At 41.5% G+C, this 20,802-nt stretch overlaps 2 protein-coding genes and 1 non-coding gene across 3 annotated transcripts; all 3 read right to left on the reverse strand.

The window, feature by feature from the left end:
• Nucleotides 1-2,347: 2,347 nt before the first annotated feature.
• On the reverse strand, nucleotides 2,348-3,721 carry bglap (bone gamma-carboxyglutamate (gla) protein). The gene is made up of 4 exons (XM_061700925.1): nucleotides 3,664-3,721; nucleotides 3,317-3,430; nucleotides 2,597-2,681; nucleotides 2,348-2,450 (listed from the first exon to the last, which is right to left on the reverse strand). Exons 1-4 carry the CDS (start codon nucleotides 3,719-3,721, stop codon nucleotides 2,348-2,350), a joined length of 360 nt encoding a protein of 119 aa, XP_061556909.1.
• A 1,128-nt stretch (nucleotides 3,722-4,849) lies between these two features.
• mgp (matrix Gla protein) lies at nucleotides 4,850-7,603 on the reverse strand. Its single transcript, XM_061700751.1, has 5 exons — nucleotides 7,498-7,603; nucleotides 5,905-6,015; nucleotides 5,779-5,808; nucleotides 5,519-5,621; nucleotides 4,850-5,378 (listed from the first exon to the last, which is right to left on the reverse strand). The coding sequence occupies exons 2-5, from the start codon at nucleotides 5,993-5,995 to the stop codon at nucleotides 5,219-5,221; spliced, it is 384 nt and encodes a 127-aa protein (XP_061556735.1). The 5' UTR covers nucleotides 5,996-6,015; nucleotides 7,498-7,603; the 3' UTR covers nucleotides 4,850-5,218.
• Nucleotides 7,604-20,243: 12,640 nt separating this feature from the next.
• LOC133415535 (U4atac minor spliceosomal RNA) lies at nucleotides 20,244-20,371 on the reverse strand. Its single transcript, XR_009770150.1, has one exon. It is a non-coding gene; the product is annotated as a U4atac minor spliceosomal RNA (small nuclear RNA).
• Between the last annotated feature and the right edge of the window lie 431 nt (nucleotides 20,372-20,802).

A 20,802-nucleotide genomic window follows, 5' to 3' on the forward strand; every position in this document is an offset into this window, starting at 1 on the left:
AGCGGTGTCAATGTGATATCGGACGGCGCATCCAATAGGAGACAGGTTGGCGGAGTGATTTCACAATGCTAACAGCGATAGACCAACCAGCGGGAAAAACGTTCGTGCTGCCTCATGTTAGGCCGCTAAGCAACCACCACCAAATATGGGCAAGCTTGCACCCAAGCGCTGTTGTCCATGTCCCATGGTGAACACAAAGAAAACCAAGTGCAGTGTGAAAACACCTGAACACTTCAGAACATCAACGCTCACAACCCTTGATGGTCATCAAATCACAGTGTACCCTCTGACTCTAAAATAGCCCTTTAGCTACTCATACCGTTTGTTACAATAATGCATCTTAAGGAACCATCCCTAAGATGCATTATTGTAAATGATGAGAGTGGCACTTGTCATGGTGAAAGGAACAACAGTTGGGCAGCCGTGGCCAAATGGTTAAGATCATCGCCTGCCACTGTGGGGGACCTAGGTTCAAGACCCCGTCTGGACCATCTGCCAACATCCCCCAGACTCACAGCTGTGGTGTCCTGGAGCAAGACACTGATACCCTGAAATGCTCCCTGGGTGCTTCAGCTACCCCCTGCTCCAGTGCGTACCACTAGCATGTGTATGTGTTCACTGTGATGGGTTAAATGGAGAGAGCAAATTTTGTGTGCATGGATGCATGTTCATGACAATAAAAGGTGATTCTTCTTCTTCAAAAGTCACATTAATTTGCAGTAAACTTATTTTTATGTTTTTGTGCAAAATTCATGTTTTGCTGGATTTGTTTTTCGAAGCATTTGACGAGCATTTGACGCACGGTTCATTTTGTACACTGATAAAATACAGTATATACCGTTTTTGAATTAAAAAAAACACCCCACATTTAATTTTTTATTTCCAATTACAACGGGTTCGGTGAATGCGCGTATGAAACCTGTGGGGTTCAATAAGGTCAGGAACCACTGGTTTCAAATGAGCCTTCAATAGTCCCGCAATTGAGAAATTCCTGCAGTCCCAGAGATACGTGTTTGTGGTGAAGTAACCCATCCCATGTTAAATCAAAATCTGTCATACCCGTAGATGACATCTTGTGGCTATAAATTATTCCATAAGAAAATATATTGCAAGTTATATACAGTAAGCAATACAGTTATTTAAGATGGGACTGCACGGTTCCTCAGTGATTAGGCCTTCGTGTGTAGATTGTATGTTCTCCCTGTGCTTCGTGGGTTTCCTGCGGGCACTCTGGCTTCCTCCCACATTCCAGGTTAGGTTCACTGAAGAATCGAAACTGCCCATCACGGTGAATGTGAGTGTGAATGGTTGTTTGTCCATACAGTATGTGCCCTGTGATTGGCTGGTGACCAGTCCATGGTGTAACCCACCTCTTGGCCAAAAGTCATCTGAGAGAATGAGACTAATGAGAACAAGTATAAAAAAATAGATGGATAATATAATATAAACACAAGTGTGATGGTAATACCATGAACAGACATATTAACTTGGAAAGTCATATTGAAGATTAGCCCATTTTAATGAGTGTAAAACACTTCAAACTGTGCTGTTTATTACATAATAATAATAATAGTAATAATAATAATAATAATAATAATAGGCGGCACGGTGGACGACTGGTTAGAACGTCAGCTTCACGGTTCTGAGGACCCGGGTTCAATCCCTGGCCCTGCCTGTGTGGAGTTTGCATGTTCTCCCCGTGCCTGCGTGGGTTTTCTCCGGGCACTCCGGTTTCCTCCCACATCCCAAAAACATGCATTAATTGGACACTCTAAAATTGCCCGTAGGTGTGACTGTGAGTGCAAATGGTTGTTTGTTTGTATGTGCCCTGCGATTGGCTGGCAACCAGTTCAGGGTGTACCCCGCCTCCTGCCCGATGACAGCTGGGATAGGCTCCAGCACGCCCGTGACCCTCGTGAGGAGAAGCGGCTCAGAAAATGGATGGATAATAATCATAATAATAATAATAATAATAAGTTACTTTGACATACAGATAAGATAAGATGAACCTGTGTTTGACTTTCTCAAACCTGTCAACTTGATTAATCGCATATGAGGATTAAAGACACAACACACATTGATTTTCATTATTTTTACTTATTCATCACACTACAGGCTGAAAGAGGTGATAGAATCATAGAGACAAGTGGTCTGGTCTGTACAGAATTGACAGATAAAATTCATATGCGAGAGCTACTCCTCTTGCACTGTTCCCACACTTTTGGAACTGTTTTTTTCATGATATTTGAATAGAAAAGAGGTTTAAGTTTAAAGAGCAAGGTGATAATAAAAAGCATCCTGAAGCAATTTATGTCATGACGAAGAGTCAATTGTTGTGGTTTGGCGTCTAATAAGGAACAGGTCCGTAGTAGGCATTATAGGCAGCGATGACTCCAGCTGTGTCCATCATGTGCTCGCAAGCCAGGTTGGACTCACACACTTCTCTCAGGCTGAGTGAAGATATAGAAGATATATGACATTCCACATGGTCATTATTGGCCAAAGTCATTCATGAAAGCTGATAAGCCACCGGAGGTGATTATATGTGCCTTTTCTTAGCCACCAATGCTTGTTTGGTGAGTAGTAAGTGCCATACCTCTCCATTTGGGTCAGGGACAGCTCTACAGGAGCTCTCCTGGGCGGCACCACTGCGGCAGCCTGTGTCTGCTCCACAAACACTCCTACGTGCCACACACATTTAACACAACCTTAGCTCATTGTCTACATCAGGTGTGTCGAACAAATTTTTGTCGCAGGCCACATTGTAGTCACGGTTTCCCTCAGAGGGCCGCTGACTGTGAAACCATATAACTGTTTTTTTCACCTCATAATACTATTACATACACACAACAAATTGATGGTTACCTAGTCTTGAAATCAGAAGTCAAGGATAATAGTTTGTTCAACTTAGTTATTGTAAACAGAAAATGCTTGCAATAGCTCAACAATACGATATATTATATATGAGAATTTGAGCAAGAATCATGTTGACACAGATGATTTGCTTTCGCGGGCCACATAAAATGAGTTGGCGGGCCAGATTCGGCCCCCGGGCCTTGAGTTTGACACCACGGTCTACATGATTGCAAATGACTCACAAACATCCTACCCTGCTGATCAAACGGAAAGCAAATCTTAGTCGCACACATGAATTATAGTAGACATGATTATTATTTGTCATTTGATGTGGTTATAAAACCAAATCTAATCAGTTTTTCTTTTCATATAGTTAACTGTTAAGACATTATTTGACGACACTTGACAAAAATATGCCATTAAGCAGCTACTGTGCTAAAATGTGAACTCTTGACCTTACCATGATGGCCATAGTTGCTGTAGTGGTTGTTGTTGCTGCGGTGGTCGTTGTTGTGGTTGCGGTGGTAGTTGTCATCACGGTCATCACGGTCGTCACCATTGGAGTCCATGGAGTCTGTAAAATACAAGACAAAAAAAGTCAAAAATGATCTAAAAAAAATAAACATTAAAGAAAGGATAATCTAAGTGATGCACTTTTTTTTTTTTTCTTAGTTTTAATGCATTTTGTTAAGTGATGTGCTTGCTCCTTATCAATGTTGATTATCAGAAAAACTTTCAAATTATATCATAATACATTCTCCCGTTGTAAAATTAAACAGCAAACCTATATTTGTTTGGATTTCTTACCTGAAGACAGACAGGCAACAGCCAGGGAGCAAAAAACCAGGATGGCCAAAGTCTTCATCTTGAGTGTCAGTCAACGAGGAGGCTTGAAGATGGAAACGGCTCTGTTGTTCTTCTCTCTGCAAATGTATATACCAACACAAATTTATAGACGTGGCTCTCTCAAGATGATTGGTTAGGGAATCATGTATCACACACACACACACACACACACATACACACACACAGGCGCGTGCACATACACACACACACACACACACGCACACACTGCAAGTTGAAAATAAAATGTTAAAAAATGTTAACACACACAAACAACTCAAAGACTCTCAAAAGGTGCTCTGATTTAAGGATGATTTGGAATCCAATTGGATTAATTACGAATATTAGTTTTTCTTAACACAATGCTCCAGTAACAAATACTGTAACTGCTTGTTTTTGGGCCCTTTAAAGCTCGATGGAGATCTGTTGTTGTTGTTGTAAAGCATGCAAAAATATGAACATTGCTCATTTTAGTGAAGTGATTTCTGCAAAATTAATAAACAAAATAATAAACAATAAAACTTCTGCATGATTTGTGTCTAATTTCAATGTCAAGTTTGATGACGTGTCAGAGTTGCGATGCCTTAAATCAGTATGGAAATATCAGATATTCATAGACTCCTCTTTATCATATGCCATACATCAGGTGTCAAACTCATGTGACTTCCTGCTGGCTAACCTAATAAATGTCCAATACTATTTACTGTATGATCCCTAATATAAATCTCAAATTGCTTATTCTTGCCTGCTTTTCTTGTCTGTTCCCCCCCCCCCCCCCCCCCCCCCCCCTTATTTGGATTAGATTCTGGATTGCTCTTGCTGGACTCACACAGGATATAATTTTACCGTCTGGGTCAATGTTGGGCCTTGGCTGTATTTTGGTGAATGACTTTAACTGAGTTTCATTCCATTTAAGGACATCTTGATTGGGTCATTTGTGGGCATGCGGGAGCTAAGAATAAGAAATCATGAAAGCTTTCAGCACTTTAAAATCTGTGTGGAAGTGTGTTAGTCTGCAGCAGTAAAGCTCCCACTTTTATAAGGGGCATGGATTCCCCTGATGATTGCAAATAACTTCCATATAGCAGATTTTCTGCCATGCTTTGCAAACACTCCCAATGAAAAAGCAAAAAGAGGATGATGACAAACACAAAATAAAATATTTTTATTTTCTCACTGACAGCAGAGCTGCGGGTGGATCATGGATAATGAAGTGCGGATAGAGGAGCAAAGTAAGATAAGTAAGCACACATAACACACATAGCTTATAAATGATTGGAAGACGTGATCAGTGGATAAAGCAGTTATCCTGTGCTAATACAAATGATGGAGCATGAATGTGTATGTTAATAATGAAGGGTTATCATGTAAAAAATGATCACATCCAGAAGAGGCTGCCATTATAACTTAGGTCATATATAAATCCATGGAGGTGAAATGTGTCTGGAGCATACATATACAGTATCCGCATTTCGAAAATACTTTTGCATTTGATGGTTTATTATTGTGTGTGCATTGTTTAATATCGACGAGCTGCAGTTGGTCTCCTCTCTGGAGTGCGGGTCCCAAAGTATCTCCGGTAGGCCACCTGGTAGCCGTGGTGATAGGCGAAGTAGCGGCAGGGAGAGTAATCCTCGCAGGTCTCTGCACGTCTCTCTGCTGGTGACTTTACCCTCCGGCTGAGTTTAGAAGAGAGAGAGATACGTCTGTTTTGGCATTTCTTTCATTTGTTCTTGCTCTTAATTATTACTACTGATCTTATTTTGTGTTGTGCAGTTGTGTGCTTTTGAATGTGCACACTGATATATGTGTATTTTACCTCATAAAGTAACTGTTGTAGCCATTTCCTCTGGGCAGGTTGTATACGGTGTGTCTCTGTGGCATGATGAAGGAATTGGCTCGCCTCGGGGCCACAAACACATCTGAAATCACAATATTCGTCATTTATGAAAAACACTAATGTCACACAAACCAGACGACAGGCCACTGATCTTTCAGGGTAACGCTGACCTTTATTTAGCACAAGTGAGATGCACCTGATCTTTCAAGGTAACATACAGGAAGGGAAAGGAAACTTACCTTCACTGGATTCTGTGCTTTCGTTGGAGTCTATGAGGAAAGACATGGAATAGGGTTAATTATAAATGAATAACTGGATATAAAGTATAGTGATAGTACATCAAAGCGACCCCATAGGTAGCGTACCCGAATTTGAACGGGTAGCTCTACTCCTACCAAGGCAGACGCACAGTGAGAGCACAGCACAGAGTGCCAGAAACTGAAGAAAGTTTCTCATCTTTGGGCCTCTTTCTTTGCCTGAAACATGGGAAAAATTATTTACACAATCCATATTTTCACGATAGGTTAGAATTTGATGTAAAGAGCCTATATCAAATTCTATACTAAATAAAATTATATACTAAAAAAACCAGTAGTTGTTCAGTTTGAATGATTTGACGTAAATAGTGTTCCAAAGATCTGTGCCTGTGGATTTGTCTATCTATAGTCTACACCTATAGTATGCATTATATATATATATATATACACACTTCTTTCCCACGCAGTATACATTTCTAAATGAGACAAATATAACTTAAGTTGCATTTATAAAACCAGAATGAAAACCCTCAAAGGCAGAGCCAATCCACAAGAAGGGTTCTGCAGCTCAAAACTCTATTTGTGAGGAAGAGCCATAAAAGAGCAGTTTGTGTTTAACGCAGCAGCACCAACTGAAGGAGAAATAAATTATGGTTATAAAGAAGTGCGCAAGCACACACATATATACACACCCACACACACGCAAATTCATGCAGAATATACACATGTACAGTCATCTAAGAGCTACTGTAAAACATGTAGCACCTGTACAAACAGAATTACCCGTTGCTTTGAACACTTTTTAACATTACTCCCATGCACACACGCTGTATTTGCATGCCTGCATTGCAGAGGATCTCTCATCCCTCCCTTCTATTTGTGGGATTTGGATAAGATTCAGTTCCAGTTGCCTCCCCTTTTTCACTGTCAATAGCTGCTTTCATTATACAGTGAACACACCCACCCACCCATGGGACACTCTTGACACATGCTCACACACTCTCAGAATGTTTATAACACCAAACCCTCAGGCATAGCTTGGCTTCACTTAAAAACCAACAGCATTGGGCACAGAAACAACAAGTCTGCAGGCCAAAGATTAAAAAGAAGCCGCATGTGTATGTGTGTGCATGTGTGTGTTAGCTGACAATGGTGTCTGCAGAATTCAATGGTCACTTAATTCTTCACAGGGGTTCTGGCCCACAAATTCCCCGGCAGTTGGAATGTGTCCACCTTAATGGTAAAAGTTGTTTGCATGATAAAGGTAATTTAGTGTTAACCTAAAATCCACCCATCCATTATCTGAGCCGCTTATCCTCACAAGGGTCGCGGGAGTGCTGGAGCCTATCCCAGCTATCGTCGGGCAGGAGGCGGGGTACACCCTGAACTGGTTGCCAGCCAATCGCAGGGCACATACAAACACACAACCATTCGCACTCACATTCACACCTACGGGCAATTTAGAGTCTCCAATTAACCTACCATGCATGTTTTTGGGATGTGGGAGGAAACCGGAGTGGAGAATATATCATATTTAAAAAGCATTGTACATTTGTGTTTGTATAAAAATTACATTTAAAAAAAACCTCATCAAATCAAATCAAAGGACATTTAAAAAAGCAGAACATGCAAGTGTGATTTGATAAAAATAAGACTAGCAATTAATTAAAACAACATTTTTTTTTTTCATAATGTACTCACCGTTAGTTAAGTATGGAGTGAGAAGTGTTGGTTATATCAGTCAGTCTATTTTTCCTCCGGAATATTTCCTAATTCCTCTGAGCAAGTCTTTTATACTTACCTCTCCTCCCTCCATCCTTTCATTTCACCCACCGACTCCCTCCCCAATTGCCCTCTCTCCTCCCTTCTCATATGTATCAGCCCTCTTTTTTTTTCTCCATCATTTATTCAGACCAGAGTATTAGCTCACACACTACCCAACTCCCATGATTCACCAGTACAGTTGGGAAGGCAAGAAAAACACTTAGGGGTAAACAGAAGCAGGGTGAATAAAGGCTGGCACAGGCACATTGAGCCTGGCTCATAGCAGGTACATGATAATATTCACTGCCATTTGACAGCACGGCAGCAAATTATATGAAACACACTCGCCACCATTCAGCTATCCACTCAGTGGATACACTCCACTTTTTAGGCCCCATAATTCAGATGTGGTAAGGCATAGGCAGCAATTCTTGATGATGGAGCGATTCAGAGAGAAAGCCACCGAAGATTTTCTTGGGGTGGGTGGGTTTGGAAATGTTCCTTTACGTTCATGAAAGGAGGATGTGTTCTCTATGGGCAGTGATCTCTGTGATTGTCAATAGAAAACAAACCTCTAATGTGCAAACGTAAAAAAATATTTTGAAAGAAAAAGTGATCACTTTGATTTATTGCTTATTTGTGAACATGTAAAAGTGCTTATGTGGTAGCTTCGCGGCCAAGTCCACCAATGTCTCAATGCTTATGCTTATGCTGAGGTCGGTGCAGGAGTAAGATTATGGTGTATATCTGAGAGTTATGTAACGCCAAATCACATTTGGCTCAAGCAGAATAGCTGAGTGAGAGACGACCTTTGCCAACAGTAAACAAACGAGAATAGGATGCCAGTCGATGCCAGGAAATCAGCGAGACTCAGACAGTCGGATCAACATTAGGATGGAGATAAAGACTAAAGATGTTGTGTCTCTAATGCTCAAATATGAAGACACAAATTCACATTCAATCATGTTGTCATGTACAGCTGTTGACTCTGGAAGCACTGAGCAGGTCATTGTCCACTGAAAATACCAAATGTCCAAATTCATCAGTTCTGTCATGGGTGGGTGTTCTGGTTGTTGTCGTCCCCCTGTCTCGTACACACCTGCTCCTGAGAGCATCTTCCCCACCTGTGCCTCGTTTACCCTAATTCCCCCCTGCATTTAACCTCCTGTCTCATTCTTTCTGGTCGCCCGTTCGTTGTACCTTGTTTCCACGTCACCGACTCATAGTAAGACTTAGACCCTGTTCTGGTAATTGACCTTGCCTTTTTGCCTCACGTTTTTTGGGATACTGTTGCCTTTGCGGATTGCCTGCCTGTGTACCGACCTCTGCCCGTTTCTTAAACCTCTCTTTTTGAAACCTTCCATATGAATTGGAGCTGTGCATTTTGGGTCCTGTCCTTTGTTCCGTTCATGACAAGTTCTGAGGGGGAAAGTGCAGTGACTGAGTATCGGTTCAATGAAACGCTGCTTAAACTCCATTGCATTTCATCAGACCAGCTCAAAATGCTTATAGGAGACCTGCGGTGGCTTCCGTTGTACCTTTAATGTCGTTGTGTTTTAGCATTTGCAATTGTTGAGATCTGTCTCAGCCACCTGTATTATCATCTATGTAAGAGAGGCTGGCACCTCGCAAAAGTGACCAGAAGAACATCATACCCACATCGAAGCAAAGGGCACTAATATCTTTATGTTGATAAGACAACAAAGATGACGCTTTTGAAACTTTGCATCCCATTTTAAAAGTGCCATGTAAGTTTGGTTAAAAATGTAATTCTTTTCAGACTTCTTTTCTGACTAAAAAAAAAACTCTACAAGCACTAACACGTGAAGAAATACAGGCCAGATCCTCTCGAATGTCTGCGCTTCCCATGCCATATTTAATTAACATTCTAGCCAGATAAGGTAACATCCACTCTGTGTGTTCAAGTTGTGACTTAAAAGCATAGGAGAGGGTTGATTGTTTGTTTAGTCAACTGACATCCAGATTAATGAGGAATTAAAAAACAGGAAGTAATGGGAGATGCCCCTCTCACCCATGCGTCACTAACAGCACATATCTGTTAAAAAACAAAAACAAAACAAAAAAAACCCATCTGTTTATTGACTGTTAGTATTAATTAAGGACTGTCATTTTTTTTATTGACTGATTTATTTTTTGGAATCGAATGGTGTTTTGGTGTTTGCTGTGGCTTCTGTCTGTGTTTTCATTGCAGTTTATTTAGTTGGATTATGCAAAAACAACAAAAAAAAAATCAGTTCTTCAGTGAATAATGCTTTGATTTTGATGACAACATTCAAACGTACACTGGCCTTGCTTGAGGTTTCCACTCTACTGAGTGCCAATCTTTGAATTGTGTGCCTCTTGTAGTGCCATTGGTAGTGATGTGTAATCAATTCCTACTCGATGCTCACTAGTAATCACCCCGTAATTGATTGGAGACTAGTCTGGGGTGTTGCCTACCTTTTGTCCACAGTCCGCTGCGATTGGCTCCAGACCCTGACCCTGAACAAGATAATTCGTATAGAAAACCGATGGACGCTAACAGCCCTTTTTCTTTGTCTCTCGTTCTTTGAATGTTCTCCATTCAGGTTTCTCTCCTTAAAACAGGTCAACTGATTCCCAGCCAACGAGCCAGGAGGCCTGCAGACTCCTGTGGTTGTACCCCCTCAAGGCCTCACATCTGGCCCCCAGCAACAAGCCACAGCCTGCACCCACACAGTCACCTCGCCAGATTCAGAGCAGAGCAGTCAGTTTCAAGCGTGTTGCTCAGACGTTTCCGTTCCGGCTCTTTCCTTGCAAACAGTCTGGTCTTCCCTCTGCGCCCACTGCCTTGTCTAGCCTTCAAAGCCACCTCAGTGTTCCACCTCACAGTCATGCTACTGACTTATGTTGGAAGCCAAGTTGCTCTCCAAATCTTTATCACTGCCACTGGCTGGGCTGCCCTTGCTAAAGGCTCTTATCTGCTCCATTCACAGGCTGTCCTCCAATCTCCTGCCATCACCTCTGTCTAGTTCTAGGTTGCCCTTCTGAACTCTTCTGTCTGCCCACATTCCAGTTTTTATGTGATCTGGACAATTTTATTGTGCTACCACAGAGTCGAGCAAGCTTTCACAATAGAGCTATTTTATTGTTCTTCTTTTTTGCCGCTGTTTGTTTAATCACAGGTGACTGGGAGTCCTGAGGAGTGGGTGGCGCCCCCCTGACTTATTTCCCCACGGGATGGGCACACCCTTCTTTGGTGTGGCGGCACAGCAACTCCGTACACTAGTTGGCTAACATGCGTGTGATATGGCGTTTATGCACTAAGAAGTTCCATAGAAAGGATCATGTTGAAGGTGTTTCAATCGTCGGGCTCCCCCAAAAAAGAATTGTCAGCACACATGAAACTTATTTAGCACTTGTTGTCAGCCATGACAGTATTTTAGAGCAAGTCCTATTCAATAAAAAATAACCATTTCTTTTCACTGGGTGTTTTGACAGCACACGCGACAAGTTTTAAGTTAAAATCTCAGGTCAGGCTTGTACGCCTGTGCTAAGTTTATCTGTTGTCCCTGTGCTACAATGGGTTCTCTGGCTTCCTCCCACATTCCCAAAACAGGCATTTTAGTTTAAGAGAAAAGTAAATTGTCCATAGGTGTGAATCTGAGTGTGAACAGTTAAGACATACAGTACATAGCGATGCCCTGAGATTGACTGGCGACCAGTCAACCTCAACCTGTACCTCCCCTCTTGTCCAAAGTCAGCTGGGATAGGCTCCAGCTGACCCGTGATCCTCAACAGGATAAGAAGTATAAAAATGGACAGATGAAAGTACATTACACAATGTGCAGAGCATATCATGAACACGCATAATGTTCCTTTGAAATTTGTTAAACGCCCAAAGTAAATTTTTCCAATTACCTTTTGTTGTTTGGAATTGAATATCAAGTATGGCTGAGGTGAAGGGACATGTACACAAAGGAACAAGAGGCCACAGTTCAGCAGGAGAGGAATTAATCAAACAGCGGCAGTAAAATGAGGAAGAAGATGCAGAAAGAAGAGCATTTGAAGAAAGGTGATTGAATTATTGGACAAGTGAAACAAATTATGGGGATTTCCAAATGAGGGTCTGACCTCGAATGAGTGAATATTTAGCTAACATCTGCAGACAGACACACAAATTACACAACAGTTGCTATATATGGGCATCCATTGGTGCACCAAGACATTCGGCCTACTATTTTTACTAGTTACTTTTTTTAAATGTTCTTTGGAGGTATTCACTTGCATTAAAAAAAAAAAGAAGCAAAGTACAGTAAAAGAAGTGAGTGACTCAGATACTCTGTGAAAACAACTAGTGATGTAATCATGTTCCCTGAGGGTGCCAGTTCATAGCATGATGGAAGTTCCGGGCCAGACTGGATGAAGGACAGACGTTACGCACCACTGTCCGCCTTTCGGAGCCTTTTGGTGGTTGTTTTGTCTCACAGCTGTAAATATTGCCGTCTGAATGTGAACGTCATCATGTTGTATTTGTGTTGCACGGCACGTCAAACAGGGGCAATATATTTCGGTTTCATGCAATGCAAATGAATATATATTTTATCTCGTCCCCAAATAAGTCAATATTATTTTGGCACAGTTTTCATAGATGCACAGTGGCATTGGAACAAGAGTTCAGCAGTGATTTTAGAAGGTAGACAATTAGCATTGGTTGACCTTTTATTATTTCTCAATATTTTATTTTACCAGTTAAACGTATAGGTAAAAGCTATCTTACAAATGCTTAGAATCAAGCAATTAAAAATGTGTTTGTGTCTTCCACTCATTTTTATTGTGCTTAAGAGTAGTGTCATAATTTAAGGATTCAAACTCAGTTGGAAATGTAGCCCACTGGGCATACGCCATTTGTTTATAAGATTGTTTATGTGATATATATAAACAATCAGGTGCCAATAACAAGGTCAACTAAAATGAATCTTTTAATAGTCTTAAAGACAATGAATCAGTTATGAAAATCACGACTGATCCTGAATGGCCTGGGCAGATTAGATTGGCATGGCAGCACATACAGGCTGAAATCTGATTCGACAAAAACAAATAAAAAAATCAAACATCCACATACAGTACTGGACTACTGTGGTGCATGGGCATCACCTCAAAGCACTTACAAAGTACCCAATCAGATTGCTTTGAGGTCCTCTCATTATGCACAGCGGCGAGGGAGCGTTGGTGTAATTTTACAATGTGTAAAGTAATATATTAGCTTGTGCTATATTCCTTTTTAAAAATGTCTCCCTGCATTCACAATTCACTTGACTTTGTTTATTCCCAGTTTGGAGTTGCAGGCTTCATTCAGACATCAGGCACTGTGTTGTAGAATCGATGACTCTTCTTAATGTTTGAGTCAATTGACTAAGACGGACGGATGACTGAGTTTCGTTCAGCTCAAAGCTGCGTCCTCTTAGAAAAAGGGAGTTTTTCCATCACCATTGTTGCCAAGCTCATCCGCCTCTAATGTGGGGCGGAGTTGTCTACTGTTTGAATAGTTCCCAAGATAAATCTTGTATAGCGGATCATCCCATATGACTGACCTAATAATGTGATCTACAGTATTTACTCATCCATCGTATGTGAGTTATGTTATTTTACTTGGAAAAACAAGGATGAACCTGCATGGTCGTGTCACAAATGATTTAAAATGTTTGTGCTCATCAAAACCATGAGCACTATTCCAATTTGCGCATGTTGTGTTCCACTTGACATTGCCAAAGATACGTACTGAGGTTGTCCAACATGTCGTAGTCACAAATCTCTCAAATTGTCAACTGGAGTGTGCTCATGGGGGAAGAAGAGGCAGATGCTTGGATGCTTCCCTGTTACTTTCAACCTTGTAAACAAACTATTGCAGGCGCACCAACCTGTTGCAGAAATAGGCTATCACATAAAAACATATAATCCCAGTTAGGAAATAGATCCCGCTGAGGCCAAAGAATAGCATAAGGAAGAATTTAGAGTTATTCTTCAGTGAGGTTTCAAAAGACTGAGTGTGTGGGATCCAAATGGATGTACAACATTTAACCCCAAAACGTTTCTCATTGTGTGACTTGGAAGTGGATCTTGTTTTTTATTGACTTCCTTGTGCGCCAATACACAATCCCACACCCCCTCGATTGTCCTTTCAACGCTTTGCTTTGACATTCTTAATTTTAAACTCTGACCAAGCCATTTAACATGCATTCAACTTGTCAACAATCAAGTTTATTTCAGGGCACTTTTTTACAGAAATGCAGCAAACCTTACTACATGTGTCTGACTTTGTAAATGTATACATTATATGGTGGGGCTCAATCATAAACAATTAGAGGCTTTGCAATGAATTCATTTACTTAATACATTTTATTTGAAAATTAATATTTGACAAAATAAGCAATGTTTTTTTTTAATTAAATTTCAATAGATTTTGCTCAACAAATAGGCAGTACGTGCAAAAAAAAAAAACAAATGCTCTCAAAAAGGTTTATTTTCCATCATGCTACAACATACACCAACATAATACTGCTATTTTTCTAAATTTACTTTTTATTGTTGTTTTCAAAAGACACAGCAGAAATATAAACAATGTGCTCATGAGCATATTAATTTTCTTCTTTTGGATATGGTTAGAAAGTAACCATCCAGTAGGTGCCTTATTATACAAAATCAGGCCTGACAGTTAAAACATATGTATGCCATTTTGACCTGTTTAATTGATTAATTAATTTTTTTAAATTAAATTTATCAATTTTACATCTCCTGCGATTGGCTGGCAACCAGTTCAGGGTGTAGCCCGCCTCCTGCCCGATGATGGCTGGGATAGGCTCCAGCACTCCCGCGACCCTTGTGGGGATAAGCGGCTCAGATAATGGATAGATGGAATTTTACATCTCAGATTAAATTTGATTCTCACCATGTATATGTATATACTGTAAACAACAATGGTAGGTCTCTTTTCAGCCATTTACTGGTCAGGGCCTTCTTGTATGCTACTAGCAATAGTATTCATCAATACTTATCTACCTTTGCACATTTAAATTCTTCTAAGTCACGTTAGTTAAGTTACAGGAAGTTAAGGTACAGGATATTAAAATTAAAGCAGATTTTAGACTAAACTAAGGAATTTAGATATATATTCTAAATGGACAGTCCCAAAAGACATGAACATGTTTTGCCACGGTATTTCCACAGGACCTCTCGCAATCAGTCTGATGAGGGTATTTTGTTTTCTGTGCTGGGGTACGACGTAACCAAGTCAGGTTCTTCCACTTGTATTCCCGCCAGGAAGGAGAGTTTGTTGTCAAACATGGCCATTTCTGTGGAAAAGTATAGGATTCCAAAGTGCATTTTGGACTGAAAAAATAGAAAGTAGAAATAGAAATAGACAGAAAAGTTTCTTGTCTGACCTAAATAACTTCTATTCTATGCAGTTGCAAAAATCACTGTCCCAATATAAGACATAAGAGTTTGATAGACATTTTAGAGTCATTTCAGAATATATAGTACAATTTAACAACAAATCCATTGGCCTCATAAGACTGTGTTTCTCCTTTTTCAGCTCGTTACTGAAACTAACAAGCCTCGAATGGTTGACGCTAGCTTTGCTGTCCATGCTTGCGAGTCGCTGCAACATGTTTTGCTTTAAGGTGATAAATAAATAATATAATGAAAGGCTTGCAGGACTTCAGGCAATCAGTTCACGTTTTTTCCATGTTATTAGCCTAACATTCGGATGTGCTGACATCACTCAATTGCATCGTGTGCCCCACTTTCATCTCTGGGCAAAAGGAATTAGTGCACTGTGAACATTTTTGTGTTGTCTGGAGTGCAGGAAGAGAACGTAGAAACAGAAAAGACAAGAAAAAACATTTTTATCCTGTTTTTTTTTTTTTATGTGTAATGAAATAATCAAGTACACTGTACATGTAGTGTAGCCCTGCAATTGGCTGGGGACCAAAAGTCAGCTGGCGAAAGCTCCGGCTGATCCGTGACCCAACTGAGGACAACATGGATGGAAGGACATGCATGCGTATGCGTGAATGTTTGCCATACTGTTGCTGCATAACCCGGCTTCTAGTTCTCATAACAGCACTAGCCAAGCTTTCTTTTCCGTCTTTGCGGTACGCACTATTTTCCTCGGTGCCTCACTTCTCTTCTGTCTAGCCAACTCTAACAAAGTGAGCTGCAGAATACGTGAGCTGCGCCCACCTACCCGGCTCGGAATGTAACACACACATGCAAACATTCACAAACCACAGCATCAGATAACATTTGCAAGCAAAGCGACCTGCCGCAGACTGCAGAAGAGGTGCCATTATGGGAGGGCACACACTTTTTTGGGCCTATTACAGAATTCATACACAAATAGTTGTTTGGGGGACATTGGTAGTACCGTAGCTGATTAAGCAAACTTTTATGCAGCATGGACAATCATTCTCTGAGTCCAGGGTATACCTGCCGCTCACCAAACTGTACAGGAAACAAAATGCATTGATGGATCCACAATTGGCGGCACGGTGCACGACTGGCTGGGGCGTCAGCCTCACAGTTCTGAGGACCCGGGTTCAATCCCCGGTCCCGCCTGTGTGGAGTTTGCATGTTCTCCCCGTGCCTGCGTGGGTTTTCTTCGGGCACTCCGGTTTCCTCCCACATCCCAAAAACATGCATGAATTTGAGACTCTAAATTGCCCGTAGGCATGACTGTAAGTGCGAATGGTTGTTTGTTTGTATGTGCCCTGCGATTGGCTGGCAACCAGTTCAGGATGTACCCCGCCTCCTGCCCGATGACAGCTGGGATAGGCTCCAGCACGCCCGCGACCCTAGTGAGGAGAAGCGGCTCAGAAAATGGATGGATCCGCAATTTTGAGTTGCCGAACAGTGGGGAAAAAAAGTTTTAGGAGTGGTGGCAGTTGCATAATGATGGCGTAGCCTGCCGCTCACGAAGCTGAGGTCGCTCAAGGAATTGCAGAGGGGCCGTTGCACACACACAGAGGGGCAGAGTGAATGACTGTTGTAAGGCATTTGTACAATAACAGCGGCAAAAGTCTGGTTCAACACCATCATGTAAATAAACACAGTGTGATGTCACAAACAAATTTAATGTGGCTCGTCAAATGACAGGCTTGTTTTGGCTCAATTTCTGAGATGCACGCAAAATTATCGTGGTTGCTTCTTAACCACTATAACAAATATGCAAGGTAATCAGAGCTGCATTGAATTTTGTTGGCTGCACAGATATACATACAGCCTAAGCATCTGATAACCCACTAGAAATGTCAGGGGCAAGTTCAAGTTCTTCCACCCTAAACTCATCCAAGCATTTAGGATCTATCTGGACCTTGCTTTGTAAACTGGGCTACCGTCATGCTTGTACAGAAAGGGATTTCCCAAAGCTTTTCACACAAAGCCGGTTGCGTAAAATTGATGAGTTCAAGCACAAAAACTGACATTTGGACAGATATTAAGTCACGCCTACTAGGAGACAGCCTATAAGCAAATCCTATGTATAACCCGTCGAAAATAACGATTTTATTTCAGGAACTGACAAGTGCCATATGCATTTTACTGCAGGTAGCAACAGCTCTATTGAAACCAATCACGAGCTTGTACGCAGTAGACTTGTCACTCATCATGTATGTCCTCAAACACGACTGCAGCCTTGATATCTCATTAAGGCGCTGCTAACATAGCTTCGATAGCGCTTGTAAGTGAGTGTAAAATAAGCTAACTTTCAACTGCATTGTCTTTTCCATGCTTAATTGCAAAAAAACAGTCCAAGAGAGATGATGCCATGAAACTCATCAGATAAGATTAGTTTTAGTGATAAGGGGCCTCATATATAAAAGGTGCGTACGCACAAAAAAGTGGCATACGTTCTTTTTCACGGCAAAGTTCAGATGTATCAAGAGTGAAATGACCGTGGAAATGTGCGCTGCTTCACGCCAACTTGATGGCTGGCGTACGCACGTTTCTACAGCTGTTGGTCCTTTGGCGACACTTAGAGGTGATGCTGGGAAACTATGATAAATCTGCACATCAGAGACACATGAACAATTAGCACCGATGAACAATTAATGTCCGGCAACATTTGATTTCAACAATGTAACAGAAGCAAGGACTCGCAATTCATTTGTTGACCTATGTATTTAATGAATGACTGATATTTGTGAGGACGCCTATAAATTGGTCAAGGCGATCATTTATGCCGCCTATTGCCCTCACAGTCTCTTGTGACTTCAGCACAGCACGGGTGAGGACACGGCCAGCCGGTTGTTGGAGCGTAATTGCGTCGGCGACACCGGAGACGGTGGACGAATCCCCCGAAACAAATAGCACGTGGGTGCGACTGCGTATCCTCTCCTGTGTATTAAAATAATAAACTGAGTAACCAAACAGGAGTCAAAGTTTTTGATGCCCTCTTTGATATGCTGATGCACTTCTATTTGAATTCAAAATATTTATTACATCCATACAACAGTTACGCATGAACCTTTATCTCACAGGGCTGAGTGTAGGTGACTGTATGAACACATTTGTTGTGAGCTATAAAAATACATGGTATTTACCTTGTGGGGTGATCAGAGTCAGCCACGTGCTCCCACCGCCCCTGGGAGAGCAGTTTCACCCATGATTGCAGCGAGTCTCTCCTCAAACGGGGTGAGGACCTCGAGGCCGATTCCTCCGCCTGTTTTGGCCAGACGTTGGCGGTGGGCTTGCTGCCCTCTGCTTCACATCCACTTTAATGTCTGACCACTTCTCTTTTAGCTTAGCGTGTGCGCTGTTGTGACCCCACAGAATTGACAGCCGCACGCACCATGTCCCATTCACTCCTCTTTCGCTTGATGTTAACGCCGGAGGACAGCGTGCCGAAGAGGATTTTCTTGCGCATCTCCACTTCATTGAGCAACTTCACATTCAGAAAAAATATTTTTCTTCATTGCCTTGCTCATTTTCCTTTTTTTCTTGATCATGCAGAGATGGGGATCAGGTGCAGGGTTCATTTACATTTTATTTGCATATTTAAATGTGGGCGTGAACAGGCAGACGTCGGCTACTCCAACATGTACACTCAATTCTACATTGATTGGGATGTACGAAGGAAATGTGCTTAGATTCATGCGTACGCACAGATGAATACATGCCATGTTTCAGTAGGAAATCCATGCAAGTCTTTGTACATGAGGCCCCAGATCCGCAGATTCTCGAGAAAAATCCTTCACCGATGTTGGTCGTAACCAAATGGGCCAATAGGATCTTTAGGAAAGCAGCAACAAAGAAGATAATAAGAAAAGAAAATAATAATAATAATAATAATAATTATATAGCACCTTTAAAAACATCTGTTTACAAAGTACTTCAACAAACAGATTAGAACATATACGCTGCAAATAAGCAAAATCTTACCTAGTGAATGTATCTCATTTCTAGCAAAATTATTGTACTGATTTTAAAACAGTTTTGACTTACTTTTAAATTTTCAGCAAGACAAAAAGACTTGTTTTAAGATACAAAATCTTATTTTAAGAATCTTATCAAGACAATTAATACTAGTTACATTTTTTAACATCTTTTTTAAAAAAAAAAATTTTTTTTTAATTTTTTAACAAAAACATCGTTTTTAACATTTTTAACTTGTTTTGAAGTCATTTTTATTCCAGCGTAAAAGACAATAAATTACCAATCATTACGCTCATATATTGTAACGATTGGGTATCAGTATAAATTTATAAAATTTTGGACTTGTCTGTTTTTGAAAAATCTTGAGTTGTCTGGTGCGATGAAATGACAAAAAAAACAAGAAACATTTGAAGACTTTTTCAATAAAAGTTACCGTATTTTCACGACCATATTAAAAGACGCAGTCTCAGTTACGGGGTCTATTTCTGTATTTAACACATACTTAAGGCGCACCGCATTATTGGGCGCAGGCATGGTAAAACATACGCTAGCTTAAAACATACGGTAGCATGCATGCACGCTAAAATATACGCTAGCAAGCATGCTAGCGTATGTTTTTAAAAAGGCAGCGGGAGCAAAACTGAGTTGGGTTGTACTTTTTTGAAGTATTTAACAATGTACTCACGTTATTTTTTGATCAATCCTCATCCACAAATCCATCAAAGTCCTCATCTTCTGTATCCGAAATGAACAGCTGGGCAAGTTATTCCATCAAACACGGCGGGTTCCCTCTCATCATTGTCGGAGTCAGTCTCGTTGCCGGGGGGGGGCTGTTCAGCAATGATGCCGGCTTTCGCGAAAGCTCGGTGAACAGTCAAAGCAGATATCTTAGCCCAGGCATCCACGATCCATTCACATATGGTGGCGTAACTCGCCCGGCGCTTCGTCTTCTTGACTTGGCGAAGCTCGTTTTCCCGCTTCCTCCAATTGCGAACCATGGATTCGTTGATCTTGAATTCTGTCGCAGCTGCTCGATTCCCATGTTCGTCCGCGTAACTGATAGCTTGCAGTTTGTTCCACATACTTGTTCTGAGGGGTCTGTGTGAGTGTTATTGAGAAATTGATGATCTCCAAGTCGGGGTCGTAATTGATGAAGTTGGCAATGTTAGTGACATTTGCCGTGTAATACCTTTGGACACCTGTTGGAGGTGTTGTTGTTTTGCACAGGCATTACATTCAGCATCAGTTGTTGTTGTTGCCGTTGAAGGGAAGTTTCCAAAAATTGCACCAGTACCCGAGTCTGTGATCCGGGAGGCGCGAGTGTGTTGATATGGTGTCAGCAGGGAGACTCTCACTAAACGTTCATTGAGTATCCCAGTCACCCCACGACACGGACGGATCTTATATAGCTTGCAGTTTAAACTGTGCTTCGTAAGCGTGTCTCTTCGTAGGTGCCATTTTCGGGGGTCCTTAGCCAAACCGATGTTCTTTTTCACAATGCACATACCGGCGCTATATACCTAATGGGGGCGTGCCTTTAGCGTCCTCTTTCACGCGCGCCCTTCCCCCTTTAACGTCCGCATGCTGTCCTCAGTCACGTCCGCCTTTCCTCTATATAAGCAGCGTGTCGGCAGGAAATGCTTCCAGTCAGTCAAGCGGAGCGCTCATCAAAGTCACACAACAACATTTACAGATTTTGGAACTTGGTGCAGACTCTAAATTGGCCGTCGGTGTGACTGTGAGTGCGAATGGTTGTTTGTTTGTATGTGCCCTGCGATTGGCTGGCAGCCAGTTCAGGGTGTACCCCGCCTCCTGCCCGATGACAGCTGG

The sequence above is a fragment of the Phycodurus eques genome, chromosome 16 (genome assembly GCF_024500275.1).
Source record: "Phycodurus eques isolate BA_2022a chromosome 16, UOR_Pequ_1.1, whole genome shotgun sequence".
Classification (NCBI taxonomy): domain Eukaryota; kingdom Metazoa; phylum Chordata; class Actinopteri; order Syngnathiformes; family Syngnathidae; genus Phycodurus; species Phycodurus eques.